The sequence below is a fragment of the Aythya fuligula genome, chromosome Z, assembly GCF_009819795.1.
Source record: "Aythya fuligula isolate bAytFul2 chromosome Z, bAytFul2.pri, whole genome shotgun sequence".
NCBI classification, from domain to species: Eukaryota; Metazoa; Chordata; class Aves; order Anseriformes; family Anatidae; genus Aythya; species Aythya fuligula.
This window is the reverse complement of record NC_045593.1, coordinates 30,462,348-30,481,569: the sequence shown is the minus strand read 5'-3', so window position 1 is coordinate 30,481,569 and position 19,222 is coordinate 30,462,348. Positions and strand designations below refer to the sequence as shown.

Here is a 19,222-nt window from a genome sequence, read left to right as displayed (position 1 = left end):
AGTATTTAAGTAAAAAATCCACAAAAACACTTAAAAATTATCCTTGAGTTCCACACTATATTTAAGCAATCAAATAGACTATGTAATCAGTCATACTGTAGTAGAACAAGCAAAAGACTTTTTATTCACTTGAAAAAAGAGCAGACTGGAAGATCTCTTCATTGCATTACACAAACCTCCCTGAGATTTTTACATAAATTATGTTTAGTCTATTATATATTGGAAACCAATTGGCTACTCAGTGTCATACACTGCAAATTTTACATAGTTCCTGCATATGTTATTCCAGCTAAAATGCTGTTTCAATGCTTTAAAGCTTTACCTTCTCTTGCTACCAAAAAAAAAAAACAAACAAAAAAACCCACCACATACACACAACTGAGACTAAACATTCAAAGACATTTCTTGCATGAAATTTTTAAATCATCTTGAAAGCAATGTATAGAAGTAGAGAAAACATGTTAAATTGAACAAAGCACTTTAAAATTATTTGCAGCTTGAAAGCTGCTTGTGAAATTAGTTTAAAAATTATCTATGCAAGAGTTTGGTGGCAAGAAAACCAACAAAAATTTTTATTAAATGCAATGGGCAGAAAGAGGACTGATGGTGCCCCTTCGCTACTTACCAATCTCCCATATTATACAATCAGAATTTGGAATGAGTGATTGTGGGAGAGAAACATCATAGTGGTACAAAACTTTTCAATACTGGCACAATGTTAATCGAATAAGGAATTTTTACTTCTTTTAAATTGAGGTACTTAAACTTATGATAAGATGGATGTATTTAAATCATAAATCTTAATGAGGCCTCAGAGTGAAGTAACTCCTCTATTTCACATATTCACTGCCACGAATTTCAGAAATGAACACTTCATTTTAAATACAAATGTGCATTTCAAGAGTTTGCCGAGTTATATAGCTTTGATTGAGCCTCTCTCAGCAAACATCGAAGAAGAACCAGCATTGTACTTTACAACAATATCTAAGTAAAAAAAAAATATATATATATATATATATATATTTGAATTTAAAATAAACAAAACCTGAAACCTTTACTGCTTTGAGATATGAAATTATTCCCCAAGTTTTATGCTTGGAGGCAAAAACCAAACAGTTGCCTTGTCTATAAATTTGTTAGACTTATTTCAAAATTGGAATTATACACAGTAATCTGTTCAAGTAGTTTTGACCTCCTTCCAGTTATCAATAACTGGGATCATGTTCTTGCCCCTAGCTGACTGTGGAGCAACTGCACTTATATTTCCTCCTTCCAAATGGTCTTACATTGGGTTTTACCACAGAAAAAAAAAATCAGATAACTTTGAGTCAATTCACTGCAAAATTGACCCAAGGTGTTTGCGACTGGCCATATCAGACATAAGGGGACATAAGCATTCTTTTAGGGTACTGGGAGGAATGTATACGATGATGATCATGACATCAAAGTGAGCAACTGGGAAATGGAGGGCATTTTCTATATTTTTAATTCTGTTTTAAAAAGTTTCCGATTTATAGATACACTGAGAACTACATGAAAATTACAAAGATGGAAGGAATAAAAGAAGTATTTAAAAGCAATATGTTTGGCTTTTTAATACTCAGAAACAAACTGAAGACACTATCTTGTATAAAATGGCTTCAGTTCTACTTGTTATATTACATCTTTAGATATGTTAAGGGTATCCAATATTTAATCAAGACAGGAAAAGAAGAGTAAGAAAAAACAAGAATGTTTGCCTTTTCATTTTAAATTAAAATTTTCACATGGGTAAGTTTTCTGTCTGTCCAAATGAAAAACAATTTGCTCCCTTCCCCTAAGTATTTTTATACATCACACAGCCTATTCTGTCTCCTTGCATATATTGCTGACCAACAACTGATTCAGACAGGCACAGTAGAAGTTGCCAGATTACATAACCACTTCCATTTCATTATACAGAGAAGCCATTTCTGCATCAACAATGAAAGTTATAAAAGTGTATTAACAAACACAAGCCCTTGTGCAACACACAAAACAGGGTGCCAAGTCACTACAGACTTGTAGTGAAAGGACTAGGAGTCTTTTCTGTGCATCTCCATTTCAACAAGGAAATACACTGTCTTTTCATTTCTTACTCACACCATATTTTCAGTCACCTCTTTTTTTGCACTGCCAGGTAAGGCAAATAATGGTGTTGTAGACTGACCATATATTAGATTATTTTATTTAGAAAAATAATTTCTCTCCCTATTGTGAATTTCAACATGTTCTCATAGTAACAAATATATCCTGATAAAGAAAACCAGCAGGATTCCTCAGTTTGCAGATTCGGATAGGATATTTGCCACACAGATTTTACTCCCAGGAAAGATAGATGCACAAGTGCACATATGTCAATTATACACAGCAGACCAAGTACATTTTGTTCTGCATCACAATGCATCCTCTTAAGGAGGGACAGTTTTCTTATCCACCCATGTTGTCCCTTATATGATCCACTCGTTGAGCAAGATCCCTAAAGGTGGGGCGCTGGGTAACATTGTTGTTCCAGCATTCTTTCATGATAGCATAAATCTGGAGGAGAAACAAAGAAAATCAGTATTAGGTACAGGCACTACAGTTAATAGTTACTCTGAACTGGTCCAAGAACTTTAACATACATTTCTTCATATTCTTATATTAAATTCTTCATTACCCTTGATATCTGATCAGAAAGAAGACAGAACAAACTGAACCTACTTCTAGTAAAAATGAATTTGACTGAACTTTTTGAAGATATTTCTATTACAATAGGCATTTGGCCACACTCTTTTCCTAAACATGTAACTGATACCTGATCCCAGAGTAGGATTTCTATGCCAGCCTCTTTATCTATACATTTCTCACTAATTTAACCCAGATCATTACCAACTTCTCATACTACCAACACTTTCTCAAGTATTGCTGAGGAACTCCCTGCAAGGCTCGCAAGACAAATGTAGATTTCAGTTCTTTTGTTTTCAGCAAATCTGGAATTCCTGCATCGACCTGAAACTAAAGCAACTTGTATGCTACAGACATCCAGAAAATTTAAGATCTGTTATGACTACCCTCTTAGGATCAAAATGGGAAGAGCAGTTTCTGACAGAAGAGAGGAATTTCCATCTTGCTTTGATACCTGAAGTTTTGCAAAGATTCCAGTGTCTGATATTGACAGTTTCAATATAACACATTCTGTATTATCATATAAATATGACATTCAGGTTATCTGTGAAAAGCTAAGCAATTCAACAGTTGTGATTCAACAGTTGTTATACTCATATGTATAATAGAAGAAAGGTTACTTCAGAACTTCTCCTTTAATTTTCTGTATACTAGTTCTTCTCTGCCCCACTTGTACCGTTGTTTTTCCTCTAGATCACTTGACCCTGATCTCTCTTCTGTCTCCAGGTTTGAATGAATTATTTCAGGACTTATTGCCAAGTGTGTCTAGTTTTAAAGGGATGCAGGATTTGATCTGAGCTACAAGTTACACAAATAAAACATTCTTTCCTTACTTATTCACTTACCCAGCCCTACTAGTTTGACTCAAGCTGAAGTGCCCCCTCCTCTAAAGAGCAGAGAATTAAGACTTAGAAATATTTTTTTAAAAACACATGGAGTATTAGCAAAATAAAAGAACACTGAATTAATGTGTGCACTGAAGATGACTTTATAGGCATATAAAATTCAGTATCTATGAAAAACCTGCGTACAAATCTAAAGGCCCTGACCATATAAAATCTGATCCATATAATTCATTGTGGCTACAGACTTCAGGTAGCTCCTGGATGAGAATGCTCGACAATGAATAATATACATGATAAACATGTGTTGTTTTCCTGTACTTGAGGAGGAAAGCAAGAGAACAAATATTATCAAGATAAAGTTTTTTTTTTAATCTTGGAATTAAATGTGATTCATTAAATCTGAAGAAGCTTTTTTTTTTTTTTTCTGCTAAACTTTAAACGTCAAAAAATCCACTGTTCACAATTTTGAACAAGAATGTTTATATGGGACTTCTGTGGACCAAATTCTATATACTAACTTCATTGCTTTAATATTTACATTTTTGCAGTAGAAGCCTGAGTGCTCCACTGTAGCAGTCAGCCACAATAATCCTATTTTGTATATTTAGAAGGACTACATACTGGGCTCCTGAGGGAATACAATCTAAAGAATCATAAAAGAAATGTGATTATACTCATCATGTAACTGATAAAATAACAGCACAACCATTCAGGCTGTATAAATATTTCAGTAATCCGTGCAGAAGGAAACAAGGTTTGCATTTACCATGTACTCACCCTTACTGAGCACCTTTCAGGCTATAGTAATGTATTACTATAATAATACTTCACCTCATCAGGGCATCCATCTGGTCTTGGCAGTCGTCCATTATTCTTCAAAAGCTCTATCAAATGAAATACAATCATCTGCCCTTGTTTATCATTGCCAATCATGCGCATGAATTCCTGAAACAGAAGGCCAACTATTGTAAATAATATTTGAACGGAAAAAAAGGATGCTGAAAAATCATTACCAAAGCAAAACTCTTTATAAGAAAAACCTTAGAAATTCTATATATAGCACAGTATATAGCAATGATAAAATTATAAATAAGTCCAGACAAATATTAATAATCACCTTTTTTTTTGTGTGTGTGGAAGACAATAGGATTATATACACAAGATCTAAAGCAATAAATTAAAATCTTTAAAATATTTATCATCATCTGATGATTACCTACTTTTAAAAGGATAAATCTTACTGCTAATTTTAAAGATCTTCCTGAAACATTAACACAAGATCTTGATGCTTTAAAAATCCTTAACAAACAGAAAACAGGCAATAACTTCCTGATGTATTAAAAAAAAGACCAACAGGATTAATCAGTAACTACAGGCCAGAAAGGATGGCATAATTAAAGCCAGCCAAAATGCACTAGATAAATATTGCTAGCCAAAATGAACATAATACTGAAAGTAGATAAAATATTTCTCAGAATGTCAGAGATCAAAAGTAAATGAGCAAGTATTTATAATATATATATTATATAATATCTTATTATTCTGAAAATAATTTCTAAGCATAATGTAATGGCACTGTTACTCATCCAATGCTACATATATTTCTTTAACGATGCTTGATATGAAAATGCGAAATAACTGTTGGTAGAACATGCGAACAGACAATGTCAATAATACAATGAATAATTATAGATGATGAAAGACTGCTTTGGCTAATTGGTACAAATGATTTTTTGTTGATGCATAACAGAGTAACCTACCCAAAAAGTTCATTTATTCAAAGTATATTCCAACTGAGCCCATGACTTACTCCATTACTTTCCATCTCACAGTCCCTTTGAAGAACTCCAGATGTCTGTTTGTTCCTACACAGGGAGTGCTGTCCTTGCTTTGAGAGTTCTTCCTTGATAGTTTAGTAATTGTATTAAATTACTTACAGGTCTGCTGAGGTCAATGCAGCAGTCTTCCAAGTACATTTTTACCTACAATCATTGAGCTCTCGAGACTACATTTGCCATGACTGAAACACTAGCCAACAGTGAGGACAGCTCCACTACATATATAATACTCAGCTCTCCCCTGTAATGCCTGCAGAGCAATGCTAGGTATAAGTAACATTGTGAATCCCATTTCCAATTGGAGAACTGTTTTGTAGTGCAGAAGTAATATTTTTCTGTTTAGTGTAAACTTGTCCTTAAAAGCATCTGTAAAGAGTCTGCAAAAATTATTCCCTTTCTTTCCTGAAATTCAAAAGATTATTAGCTTGGGTTTGAGTAACATAACAAAATAACTTTAAGAGTAACTACATTTAAAACAACTTAACGTTTAAGTAATTGTTTGGCTTAGCCTTTGATGTGGAATGGCATTAAATATACTTGTCATGTTGCAAAGAAACAGTTGCATCTGGCATCGCTCTCCATGAAGGATAAGAAAGATGAATCTATACTTAGAGACTTTAAAATCTTTCCCAAACAGCTGGGAGTTACAGTGTGGATAAAATTTGCACAGACTATCAGGTGATTTTCCAGATCTCTTTTGCTTCCTATGTCTCGATAGTAATGTTTCTCAGCATGCTACTGCTTCTGATTGGATGTGGTCTCAAATGTGAAGGTGTCATCTGAAAAGGATCAGTAACTCTCAAGCTATTTAAGTACAGTAAAAATCTATCTTTCTGAAAACTTAAATAAACCTCCGAGAACCATTCATTATGTACTTACAGCTGGTGGGCTTTTGCTCTTTTCAATATAAGTGAAGAGTTCATATAAGACTACACCAAAACTCCACACATCTGAGGCCACAGAAAATTTGCTCTCTGTCAGAGATTCTGGAGCATACCTGCAAGACATAGTCAAAAAAAAAAAAATTGTTATGTGTGATTTGTGGCTTTTTTAGTTTTGAATATATTTCTTTTACTAAGACCAGGATTGATTTTTCACAAGTACGTACCCTTAGTATACAGGCATTAGCACGTTCTCGTTTCCTACCATTACCTTCACTAATTACTGTTAATAGTAACTAAATGGTACTGAAAAACACAAACTAGCTTACACTAACACAGCTAGTGATTACTATATCCAAGGCTATTTTTTTTTGTTTGTTGAACAAGATTTTAATGTGAAAAGGACTGGAAAGAAAGACGATTCTAGCCAGTAAGCACCTTCCATCACTTTCAGTAAGCTTTGACTTGTGTCCCAGGTACTTCTGAACTCTCAAAAACATCAGCTGTGATGCCATTTTATAGTATTTTATTCATCCTTTAAATATTACATTTTAATAGCGTCTACAGCAGCTATATAGACAAAAATCACAGGTATGAGATTGAATTTTCTTTCATTGTCAAGACAGAAAATGGTTTTATCACAATTATCTGTGAGACTATTTTCTAGGTACTCCTGTGTCTTCATTATGAATACACAGAAGTATATGTTCTTGTATTCTGAATGCAGTTGTATAGGTTGTATAGTTGTATAGGGTTTATATGGCAAGGTTTAGTAGCAGGGGGTTGCAATGGTGGCCTCTGTGAGAGTCCAGAAGCTTTCCCATGTTAGATAAGAGCCAGTTCCTAAGGCATCTTTGAAATACCTAAGTATTTTTTTTTTCATTACAATATGTTGAGAATACCTACATTTACACCATGTAAAGTTATATATCATGAGCTTGACCTTCACAGTGCTTTCACAACTGAGTTGGAGTTTGCACTTCATAATTCTACAATATGCAAAACAATTTGCTGAAAATACGAAGCTGAAAACGTGCCATGATTTCATATATCAAAAGAAGACTTACCAAAATATAGGGCTTTCACCAGGTTCTTTCACTTTGTAGTACTCCTTATCTTGTGGCAAGACTTTAGTCAATCCAAAATCTCCAATTTTAACTCTGTTCTCATTCTCCACTAAGATATTTCTTGTTGCTAAATCCCGGTGAACGTATCTTTTTGTACCCAGATACTCCATACCCTAAGCATAAAATTCACAGACACAAAAGAAAAGAAAGTTACTTTTAGTATTAAGTGACTGCACTTCCTCTAAAAGGATAAATTAAGGACAAAGTTAAAACCAAAGACTGTTGAATATTTGTCTTCTCTAATGAGTTACTCCTCCAAATGCAGGGTCGTTACTTAACTGATGGCAGCTACATAGAGTACCTCTCAGAGCCAATAGTTCATGATTACACAGCTAGATAGCTGTTACAGCTCCAAATGCAATTTGCCAGTAACAGGTAAAAGGAAACAAAATTTGGGCTAAACTACATAATACAGTGCATATGAAAAGTCTCCTATTTCATTACCCATTTCTATTAATCTTCTTCCTTCGTTTTCCACATCCTGATTGCTTTATCAAACTTTATGATTCCTCAGATCTGACACCTGTTCTCTGGCTATATTTGCAGTTGCCTGGAGCCATGTCTTCTTTTACTGCTGTTGTAGCTCCCTTCTTACCAATATACATTCTTATTTTTGCTATCAATAAAGTGTAGAAGAAGCCAGTGAGTGAAGTGACAACCAAGCTAAAGTATTAGAGCATTACAAAAAAGAAAATCTTGCTTACACAGCAATCAATGTTGGACGGTGCACAGTGTTAGAAGATCCTTGACTCTCACATGTGAAATAAAACACCAAGGAGGCTGTCAATTTTACAAGAAAACGTCACTCCAACAACCAAAAAGCAATAAATGATGTTGTAGTATTGCTAAACTCAAGTGTTTTGGACGTCAATATTATGGATTTATTCTCTCCAAAAGATTTATCTCCCTTTTTGTTTTTTAAGTGAAAAAAATCAGATATGAAGTTTTAACTTTTCTCAGATTCTTGTTACTGCCTAGTACCGCTAGATGGCATTGCTGTTTATATAGAACATCTCATTCCAAAACAGGGTTCAGAACTGCCCTGTTCCCCATTAATCACCTATCTGCTGCCATCCTGAAAAATACCAAATCTAGCTTTTTTCAAAGCCAGACTCCTGGGTTTCATATACACTCAGTCAATGGAAATGCTATACCTTTTTATTACTTTTAAATACTGTCCTGAAAACAGACCTAAAATTTATCTGATACTAATAAGTTTCCTGTTACAACAGGCATTTTCCAGGCTCACAGAGATGGTTACTTGAAATCATGCAAATTTTGAATGGAAATCATAATCCTGTGGCATGACAGGAGCTGAGTTTAACTACACTGTTTCAAATGCTTCCATCTTCATCGTTTAAGAGCTTGCTGTGGGGCTCTCCAGTAAGGACACATGAAGTACTTTAAGCATTATGAGATGGAAAAATAAATTTATTCTTAGCTTCTTCCCCTATCAGCAAACATTTAAAAAAATGTGGGGCCAATAGAGCAAAAAAGAACATCCCAAAAATCAGATGTACTGAGGGGAAAAAATATACATATAATTATATATATATATTTATATATATTTGTTGTTCTGTTGCCAAAATTCTTTGAAAATTTGACTGTAGAGTCCAATTGCTTGCCACCAGACAAACAGCACTACTGACACAAGCTGCACCCAATGATAGCTGTACTGATTTACATCTACAGAAATATCACTCCTAGCAAATGCCATCTCTGAAAACCCTGTTTTTCACAGTATGAGATGTGTACAAAAAATGTCGTCTGTAAGTCAGGACAATTCTCACAGATTAGTAGTAAGGAACCAGAAATAAGCAACTACACTCAACTTAACCCTCAGGTATGAGCCATGCCTTCATTCCTCTTGCAAATTTGAGGCAAGAGCAACAAAGCAGAAGGAAAAAGATTTTTATACAACAAAAAACCATAACAAATTCACAGCAGGAAAAATAGATTTGAGATCCTGATAGTACCAAACATAGCAAAAGAAAAAAATATCTAAATAAAAGGGGAAAAGGTGTTAAGCTAAAAGAACGAAAAGCATTCAGATTCCAGTTTCGTAATATTAGGCACTCACTACAATTTTAATATCTTGTCATAAATCATAACTTGGATATTTTTGTCAGAGTTCATCAACCAGCTTTGAAGATCGTTATTTTTTAATTCAGCATTCCAAATTAAGCACAGAACCACTAGCTCTCTAGATTTTATCAACAGTGAAATTCTGCATTAGATCCTATGAAGAAAAAAATAAGCTGTTTTGAATCACAGAATCATAGAATGGCCTGGGTTGGAAGGGACCTTAAAGATCACCTAGTTCCAACCCCCCTGCCATGGGCAGGGACAGCACCCACTAGATCAGGTTGCTCAGGGCCACTTTCAACCTGGTCTTGAACATCTCCAGGGATGGGGCATCCACAACCTCTCTGGGCAACCTGTTTTAAGTGCCTCACCAGCCTTTGAGCAAAAAATTTGAAGCAACAGAATACTGCAGAAACATCAGAGCAATCAATATAACCTCTGCTTTACAGGTAGAACAGTGAAAAGAGGTCAAAGCAAAGCACATCCATTTTAATTCTTGGGCTTTGACTCCCTTAGATGTTAGCTGCAGATGCTTCTTTAAGAGTAAAACCTTCATATGGACTTCCCACTTTCTGGTACTGCATGTGCCCATGCTTTGTCACATGAAAGCAGGAAGTTCTCACACTTAAGTATCTGCATATTCTAGCTCCCTTACTCCTGGTGTCTGCTACTTAGAAAAAAGTCAATCCATCTGGTTTCTGATTTTTCAGCACCATCCTGCAGACCTGCAGTATTTTGATGTTTCTCTTACATATGTATTTATAAATGCATACATATATGCATGTGTACACACACACACACAAACACACCACGTTTTTCTTTATACCTTCTTGACCTTAATTCCTTTTCCAAAGTTTCCTGCCATATTCGCACTGCCTGCAAAAGCCAAAATCTACTTTTCAATCCCCCTGTCAGATGCATCTGTCTCAGAGGCCAGGGTCCCAAAAACTGTTGTCACTGTGACACTTTATTAAAAGCCTGAAGGTTTGCAAATACAAGCTTTCACAGCTGCTTCTGGGAATGAACAGTGCAGATATCTTCTGATCCCTCAGGGTCTGCTGAGATGGCTACAGAATAAAACAAGTAAGCGGCTGCTGCTTTTGCCTGTTCAAAAATCCCTGATTGTTCTATGAAAAATTCAGTCTCCTTCCTCCTAGGTGGTGCTGAGTTTTAGACTTTTCCAGATCTTTGCTTGAAGGAAGGTTGTTTAAGGTGATTTACCAGCACTGATACCAAGTTATTTTGTGGCAAAAATAGCGAGAGAATTTCTAATGCTTGAGACCTTTTACTAGAGAGAAACTTACTGCTTTGGACCCCTTGATAAGAGGACTTTTTGAACCCTCTTTCTGTGGGTAGTCACATGTTTAATACTTCCTCTTTGTGAGAAGACTGACACTTGCCATAGACCAAACATTTCCTGTTTTCAGCTCTGTTGCAGACTGCTTGCCCATCTAGGAGGCTTTGCTGGAGACAACTCACCTAGCTTTATTTCAGTGAATACATGAATACGTAGAATCGGCTGATAAAGAAGCATGCAGCATTCATCTGGACATGCTCCAGGTTCAGCAGCTAAAAGGTTTACTAAGTCAGTCCAGTTACAAGAAGGAAACTATCAAGCTGTGTTCACCAGATGAAAAGTTCGAATGCCTGGAGAAGATCTTGCTTTTTGCAGAGACTCTCCTGCCTCGTTCTTGTTAGGCCTTTTCTAGGGATAGTGCAGACAGAAAATGCCCTGAATGTGGCAGGACACAAGTTTACTATATGTGAAAATAGGTAGGGGCTACGTACCCTGAAGAATACTCACTAAATAACCTACTGTTTCCATGCTTGATGTGGAAAACTGAGAATGGAAGTTACCTTGGGGAAGGGGAACAGGGAGAGCAGAGTGTGCGTGGTGTGTGTGTGTGCATGCATGTCTATCTGCCTGCTTTGCTCTTTTCTTTCTTTATTCAAGCTGCTGAACACGCAGAGAAATCTATAGTGTCCATGTTCCTCATATCTCAAGCACAACAACAGAATAAATCTAGGGCAGGTATACACCCTGCTTCTGAGGAAATGAAGTAGCTACAAGGGAGATCATATTTTTGCCTCTCTTTTCAGAATTTTATGAGGGATTTTCAGGGCTAATCTGTGAGACTAATTTTTACAGCTTTGTGAACATCCATGGCCTCTATTTCTTCACACAAAAATCATATATTTTTGCTCCAGTAGATTAATAAGGTAAGAGTATTTGCATTTTAAAGAAAATGTCTTAAGCATATGCATACTGTTAATAGTGGTTTATAGCTGAATATCTAAGTTCTGAAAAATCAGTTACAGTATGTCAAAAAGTGTTTGCTTGGACAAGTATATGAACTCTTCCAAAATTCTATTCCAGCTCTCATTAGGAATAAAAGAGTTTTTAATTCTTCCGAATGAAAATATGAATTAAACAAACAGTAAAATAAAAGGTAAATATTCTCCCTCAGTTAGCAGATGGATGAGTCAATACCACTGAGATACTCAGAAATTTGTAAAGTTCTTGAATATATGAATATGCATTGCTATTTTGTAAGGTCTATGCTTTGCTAGCAGCCCAACAATAAGGGATACACCAAAACAATTGATTTCTGTGCAAAATGGAGAGATATTGTTGAAAAATATTAATCATCTGAAAGCCCTCTTACTTTGCATATCTGAGATGCATACAGCAAAAGCTTCTTGTGGTCCAGTCTTTCTTTGTGTTTCTGCAGATAATCTCGTAAACTTCCATACGGTAAATACTCCATAATTAATCTCAGATTCCTACGACCTTTGATGACAACAGCAAAAAAAACATATAATTTTTCTGTCATTTTCCAATGCAAAGTTTTGAAATAGGTGTTTACAAACGAATAAAAGTAATAGAGAAGTCTTACTACCAAAACACACAATTTATTATATGTTCATCACTAAGCAATTTTTCATCTGTTAGTTAACTGCATTTGTTAAAGAATTGCCATTTATTTAAACATAGCAATAATGTGGATCCATATCACCTCATCATGACTTCAGCTTCTATTGCTGAAGCAAAGTAGAAGTGCCACCCATATGTGTCTTTGTTTTATATAATTCCTCTTCATTGCTGAGGTAAAACTCAGAATAGTAACTGACATCACCTGTTCTGCAATTTTACCATCTTTAAAACTTAGTCAGATTTTGAACGCAAGTTTTTGTGTTTTTTTTTTTTTTTTCTCTTACAGTTTTTTTTTTCTTAAGACCTTGGGCAAAAAAACATGTTTTCACTCATTTTCAACACCATGAACGATTAACTCAAATAAATCTGTTTCTGAAATTTCTTCCTGTCTCCTGTTATACAGACTATATGAGAAGTGATATTATCCACTCTGGAATATCACATTAAGTGACAAAAAAGCCAACAGTTAAAAAATGGTTATATTTTCCTATTTAACCCCAAATTAATTTCTAGGAAGACTTTCATACTTTAAGATAAAGAAAATGGGTAACTTTCATAAACACTTATTTCTCTGAATTTCTCGCAGTATGCATGCTTAGGTGCATTGCTGAAGGTGTATTCAGTATAGCACATACCTGCACTGTAGCACACTCCTTTGTATTTAACAATGTTATCATGCTGCAGAGATTTAAGTATTTCAATTTCTCTTTCGAAGTCCCTAAGGTGCTCTTCTGTGCTATGTTGCAGCTTTTTCACAGCCACCACCTCTCCAGTATTATCCTGTAGGGGGTCATACCGGCACATCTCAACACTGCCAAAATTTCCCTAGATCAGAAGTAGAAGTATTTGAATTACAAATGAGTCCACACCATTCTCTTTCTTAATAAATGTTCATAATAGCCTCAGTGCTCAATGTACTAGCATTAAATAATGCAATTATGTAATAAGTTTTATGTAATACCAGACAATTATTTAAGTGAAATACCACAAACCCTACCTGAAAAAAGGTAGGAGTGCACGATCACAGGTCACAGCTCCATAACAACTGTCTATAAGAAACACGCTCTATGAAAGGAAGCAAACAGCACTGGAGGAAAGGAGGGTGACCTACATTTATTTTCTCCCCCTTCTCCACAAATTTCTATCTACAATTCCATGACACCTTCTGAGATAGCTCTTTTCCTGAACTTGCAAAACCACATCACATTAAGGCTTCTCCTGGCTGTTTTTTGTGTTTTGTTTGCTTGGTTGTTTTAGTTTTTCCCAAGCTGTTTTTCTGTTCTACTTTCTTCCTTCTCTCTGTTCAGATTTTCTTTACCTTCTTTTTTGCAGTCATTACCTACAACTCTGTTCCTCTCCCTCTGCCATTTTGTTGTTTAAAGTCAACAATCACCTGCAAATAAAAGTAGTTCTGCTACTTTGCTTTCAGACTTGTTTTCCCTAGTACTTGGAGTCAAATGAATATGTATCTATCATGCCAATAGCAATACAAAAAAGCAAGAGACCATTCTGGAAAAATGATACTTTGGTAACACTGTCAGCTACACTAAGTCATCTGTCTAGGCATGCTTTCCATAGCCAGCCTGCAATGACTTGCAAAACTAGCAGTGAAATGATGACTTCTAAAGTCTAAAATGTTCAAGGTTTACATATATCTCAAACACACTACTGAGTTCAGAGACTGTATACGTAGATATCCCAGAATATGCACGTACAAAAAAAAAAAAAAACCACTAGTTCTATGCAAGATTACTCTGGAACAATTTCAAATGAATCACATCTGACAAAAAACAAGTTTCAGATGCAGCTGTCCTGGCTTGGGCTGGGATAGAGTTAATTTTTTTCCTAGTAGCTGATTGGGTGCTGTGTTTTGGGTTTAGGACAAGAACAATGCTGATAACATACTTATGTTTTAGTTATTCCAGAACAGTGCTTACACAGAGACAATGACTTTCTGCTTCTCATGCTGCCCTACCAATGAGGATGCTGGGGGTGCACAAGAACGTGGGAGTGTTCATGACTACAACAGCTGGTACCAACTGGCCAGAGGGATAGTCCATACCATATGATGTCATGCTGAACAAAAACTGGAGTGGTTGGCCAGGGGTAGGGGGCTGCTGCTCAGAGACAGGCTGGACATCAGTCAGTGGGTTGTGAGCAATTGCATTGTGCATTACCTGCTTTGTGTATTATCATCATCGTTATTTTCCTTTTCTGTTCTAATAAATTGTCTTTATCAGTTTTACACACACACTATAGTTGTCTCCCCCATCTCACTGCAGGGGTGTGGAGTACACAAAAAGATGTATAGTGCTTAGTTGCCTGATGAGTTGAACCACAACAACAGCTCAGCATTATTAAGAAATAACTGGAGAAATTAGCCTTTCAGTGTGATTGGATTCATTGTAGAGACCAGCCACTTTTTTCCTATCTAATTACCTTGTGAAACTGAAAAAAGAATTGAAAGGAGCTTGAAAATCGTGTTGTGACTCAAATTATTACTTTCTGTAATTGAAGTGTTCAATGTCATATGTATATGGGGTCATCAGAAGATATCTGAAAAAGATGTTTCTTTTCTGGGCATTTAGAGAATTTCCAAACAACCTACCTTGCCAAGTTGCTGTAAAAACTTAAGATGTCTTTCTTCAAATTGTGTTGGGTCCCGATCTTCAAAAGCCCCAGAAAATCCAAGTGCGCCAATTCGCATATTTGGCAACATATCATTTTCTGTCAATAACTCGTAATCTGAGGGGAAGGAGGAATAAAGAAAGGGAGAAGAAAGCACAGAGAAGCAGAAAGGAAAATGAAAAAGAATATTACAATGCATGTTCTACCTCTGCTAGGCATACCCTGAGCTTAGTGGAATATTAACAATCCCCTTAATTTCTACATAGTAATTTCCAGCCATAGAGACAAAGAGCTATTACCAAACAGCCAAATACCTTCTCTTAACTCACAGTGAGTCTTGCTGTAATTTCCAAATACAATTTTTTACAGGCCTATTGTACTTCAGTTTAACAGCTATTGTGCAGTGACCCCACAGCTGTGGAGGAGAGAAATGAAAACCTCACAAGTGCTTGTGATAACATGCATCTTTCTCTTAATAAAATAAATAACGTCTTTCTATTTTCAGAGACAAAACAGCTTCATAAGTATTCTTGGTTAGGAGATAAAAAATTTAAGATAGATACTAATCAAACCAAAAAACTGCTTTGAATAATAATGCTAACTTTTAATGTATTCTCTCAGAGCAACCTAAACAGTAATAATATAATACTGCTAACTTATGTGTTTGCTTTCGAAAGAGGTTGTAGATTAACATCTCAAAACTGAATGCGCTATGTGAAAGTGAAACAATAGAAATCAGGGTTCTTTTTGTCTAGTGTATTCTTGTTGTATCACAGACTTGGACTCACCTGGAGTGAACAAACTATTCAAGTCACGTATAATTGCTCTAAATGAAGGCCTGAAATCTGGCTCATAATCCATACAGTTGTTTATAAGGTTTGCTAGCTCTGTCCAGTTGGGTGCAGGAAGTTGGTGTCTGTCCTCATAAAACTGTAGTTTCTGTAATTAAAGAGAGATAAAAAACACCTTAATATATCGCCACAAAGAGTTGCGGTAACCATAACATTCTGACCAAAGCAACCAAAAAATACAGCTCTCAGCCTAGGCTTTTTATCTCACCAACGTGCACATCTGACCAATTTACATCAAAAGCCAAGACTGACAATGTAGCAAAACTGGCAGAATTTAGAGTAATGAGTTGAAAAATTCCCAGGCAGTTACTGGTGGAAGGTAAGAGAGAAAGATAATGAGAAAGATGGTGTCTCCTTTGTTGGTAATTTCATGAAACCTAAATTGGATGAATCCAACAGAAAGATTTGTCCATCTTTGGGCTATGTGAGCTTCTTTAGATATAAAAAGCTTCATTATTATTACAAAAGCATGTGGATTAGTAGCAGACAGGAGGGCAACTTCTGAAATACACAGATATCTAAAAGCTAGGTCTAAAGTAGACCTTGGAGTTTCTTGTAAGAGCTGATTACAACACCTGGGAAACTGGATGAGACTTTGTAAGAAGTAGTAGTCCTTTTATAATAATACTATAAACCATTTTAGAGAGTAGTAATCATCTTTTCCCTTCAAACTACAGAGTAATTAAATACAGAAGTAGTAGTATTTTCTGTGGAATATAATTCCCTCACACATCTCACCTCATGTTAAGACAAAGTTAACAATTCTGGTTTAGATAAAATAGAATTGTCAGCAACACACACAATCTTACAGAATGTAAGGTGTTCAGTAACAGCGTAACTACAATAATGCCAATTAAAAGCCATGTACATTGTTAGGAATGCTTTTTCTTTAAAATTATATACTGTTGTAACAAAGCAACAGAAATGTGGGCAAGATAATAGGGCCAAAACTGTACTTGTCCCCATAAAAATCAAAAGCAACAACATACAAACCATCCTCAAATCATCACTTCTGATCACTGCCTACTAGTAAAAGTATAGTTTTGCTTACAGTGGTCATGGGCCACACCATTTTACATGCTGATTAGTTACAGCAGCATATGTGTTAAGTATCCAACTTATTACTGAAGATCCAGTAATATTTACCCTTGAAGAATCCAGTGCACTCAGAGGTTTGTCTCCTCCACTGCAGATTTCCCACAAAGTAGTACCAAAACTCCATTTATCTGTAGCCAGGCTTAATTGTTTGGGATTCTCAATACATTCAGGTGGAACCCATGGTATTCTTTCAAGAAGAACTGTGCAGTTGCACAATGGAAACAACATGTTAAGATCAATAATAAAACTAGAAAATTTTATAACATATTTGATTCAGTAAAAATTATTTTAGTATACATAGGTATTTCATTCTGTGAGAGGTTTTTAATGCCTTTCCAAGTTTTTGTTCTTTCCTAGAAAATGCTACAGAATATCTATAAAAATAATACTTATGAAACCGAATAGAGAATCATTGATTTTATTATAAAATTAGACTAATGTTCTCAAAAATTGTAAACCTTATTTTCAGATTATATTTTTGTTCTGATTTAACATTTTCCCCAATGTTACCAGGGTTTAGTAGCTTCTGTGAAGTAACTAGATTGCAAAGAGCCAGAAGTACTTTACTAGTTGTTGACACATTATGGTGCAGCAATATAAAGGAGCCACAGTGAGAAATTCCCTACTTTTTGATTTTTGAACTTTTGGTACTGATTCTAGTAAGAGGCTTAAATATGGTATTGCGCTGATGCAGATTTAAAGCTTCTTAAAGTGAGATCTTGTAAGATTAATGAAGGCTTCTTATATTAAAAGGGGAAAAATTAATTGGAAACTAATAGCACTACGCTGCTTATAGTATCTTAGGTGCATTACTTCTTTTGGTATCTATAGAATCAACAAATCTAACGTATGTTTGTTTTTCCATTAAAAAGACTATATAAAGAATAATGTTACTTCAATTTCATTAGCATAATGATCTTGCAAGCATAATGATCTTGCACACACTATATGTTTCTTCTAGACTGAATTAATTTTGCTGTTTATAAAGCAATGAAACAGCCTCAGTGGCAGAGGCTTACTTTTAGTATCGTCAGTGACTTCAGGTATTCACCAAGAAATGCAGTGGAGATAATTTAACTTAATTTTCAATTGAAACCTGATCAATAATAGGATGCTTACTCCAGCAGCAACCTGCATGCTTACTTGTGGTACATTATAGTATACTAATAGCACTACCAGTGAAAAATACTTCTTCAGATTGAGGACAGCAGGAAACATTTCCACAATGGATAGCTGTGTGACAGCTGACTAGAACTGCAGGGATTATTTTAAAGGGATAGAAGAATGAAGTAACTTATTATGACAGCAATGGTGACAAGAAAAAAAAAAAAAAAAACACAAACAAAGCTTAATTTTCAAGTCATAAGCAATAAACAAGGAAGTTGACACAAAGACTTACTATCTCTTGGCAAAACTGTAATACTGATGCCAGGATCACTTAGTTTTATAAATGGAAGGTTTCCAGACTTCCTGTCTTCCTCTCTGATAAGCAAGATGTTTTTTGCACAGACATTTCCGTGAACAAGGCCTTTATCCTCCTGATGAACAGAAATGCATCTTTTATATATAGACAAAAAAAACTACCTTTGAAAAGGTATTTTAAAAAAATCAGTACTTCACAGCATGAGGGAAACAAAACAAATAATGATCATAGATAAGGCACACCAAATTTCAGAACTTTCACCAGTTCCTCTCAAAGTTAACAGTTTCTAGCCAAATTACTTTCATTTTAATTATCTACATAAAATTTTGAGTTAATAGCTATCATTATATATGATACATATAAAATCATAAGGATTGCAAAAGACCTCCAAGCTCATCTGGTCCAACCATTACCCTACTACAAGTGCCAGCCACTAAACCATGTCCCTAAAAGAACAGTTAGATTCTGTTAAAAGGAAAATTAATCTAATCACATATCCTGTTTCAAATAAAGGTCTTTATGCTCATTTAAACTGATAGAAGATTGGTACCTAATGCGCAAAAAGAATGTACTGGCCCTTTTAACAGGGAAACACTTTTTCCTTCCAGTGCTTAGCTACTAACACTACCAGGAAAGCGTTTATATGTTCAGAACCATTAGCTGAGGTGGAAAATGCAGGAAGAAAATTATTGCTGGAGAAATAACTTTTCCAGAATTATTGCTGGAAAAGTGTTTTTATTTCAAAATGAATGAAGAAGTATTTAAAAAATGAGAAAAAAACTACATTTTGCATATGGTACAAAGGTCTGTCCTTGGCTATTCACAA

The 19,222-nt window shown here is 35.3% G+C and overlaps 1 protein-coding gene across 4 annotated transcripts in view; it reads right to left on the bottom strand.

The window, feature by feature from the left end:
- Positions 1-344: 344 nt before the first annotated feature.
- The window catches only part of JAK2 (Janus kinase 2), an 88,500-nt gene continuing 69,622 nt past the window's right edge, over positions 345-19,222 (bottom strand). For all 4 annotated transcript variants that reach the window (XM_032205842.1, XM_032205844.1, XM_032205843.1 and 1 more), the window contains 10 exons: positions 18,373-18,511; positions 17,022-17,173; positions 15,813-15,963; positions 15,005-15,141; positions 13,032-13,221; positions 12,128-12,252; positions 7,317-7,489; positions 6,248-6,365; positions 4,362-4,475; positions 345-2,556 (listed from right to left, as the gene is read on the bottom strand). In XM_032205842.1, coding sequence (XP_032061733.1) covers positions 2,449-2,556; positions 4,362-4,475; positions 6,248-6,365; positions 7,317-7,489; positions 12,128-12,252; positions 13,032-13,221; positions 15,005-15,141; positions 15,813-15,963; positions 17,022-17,173; positions 18,373-18,511 — 1,407 coding nt within the window. In that variant the 3' untranslated portion in view covers positions 345-2,448. The remainder of the gene's footprint in view (positions 2,557-4,361; positions 4,476-6,247; positions 6,366-7,316; positions 7,490-12,127; positions 12,253-13,031; positions 13,222-15,004; positions 15,142-15,812; positions 15,964-17,021; positions 17,174-18,372; positions 18,512-19,222) is intronic.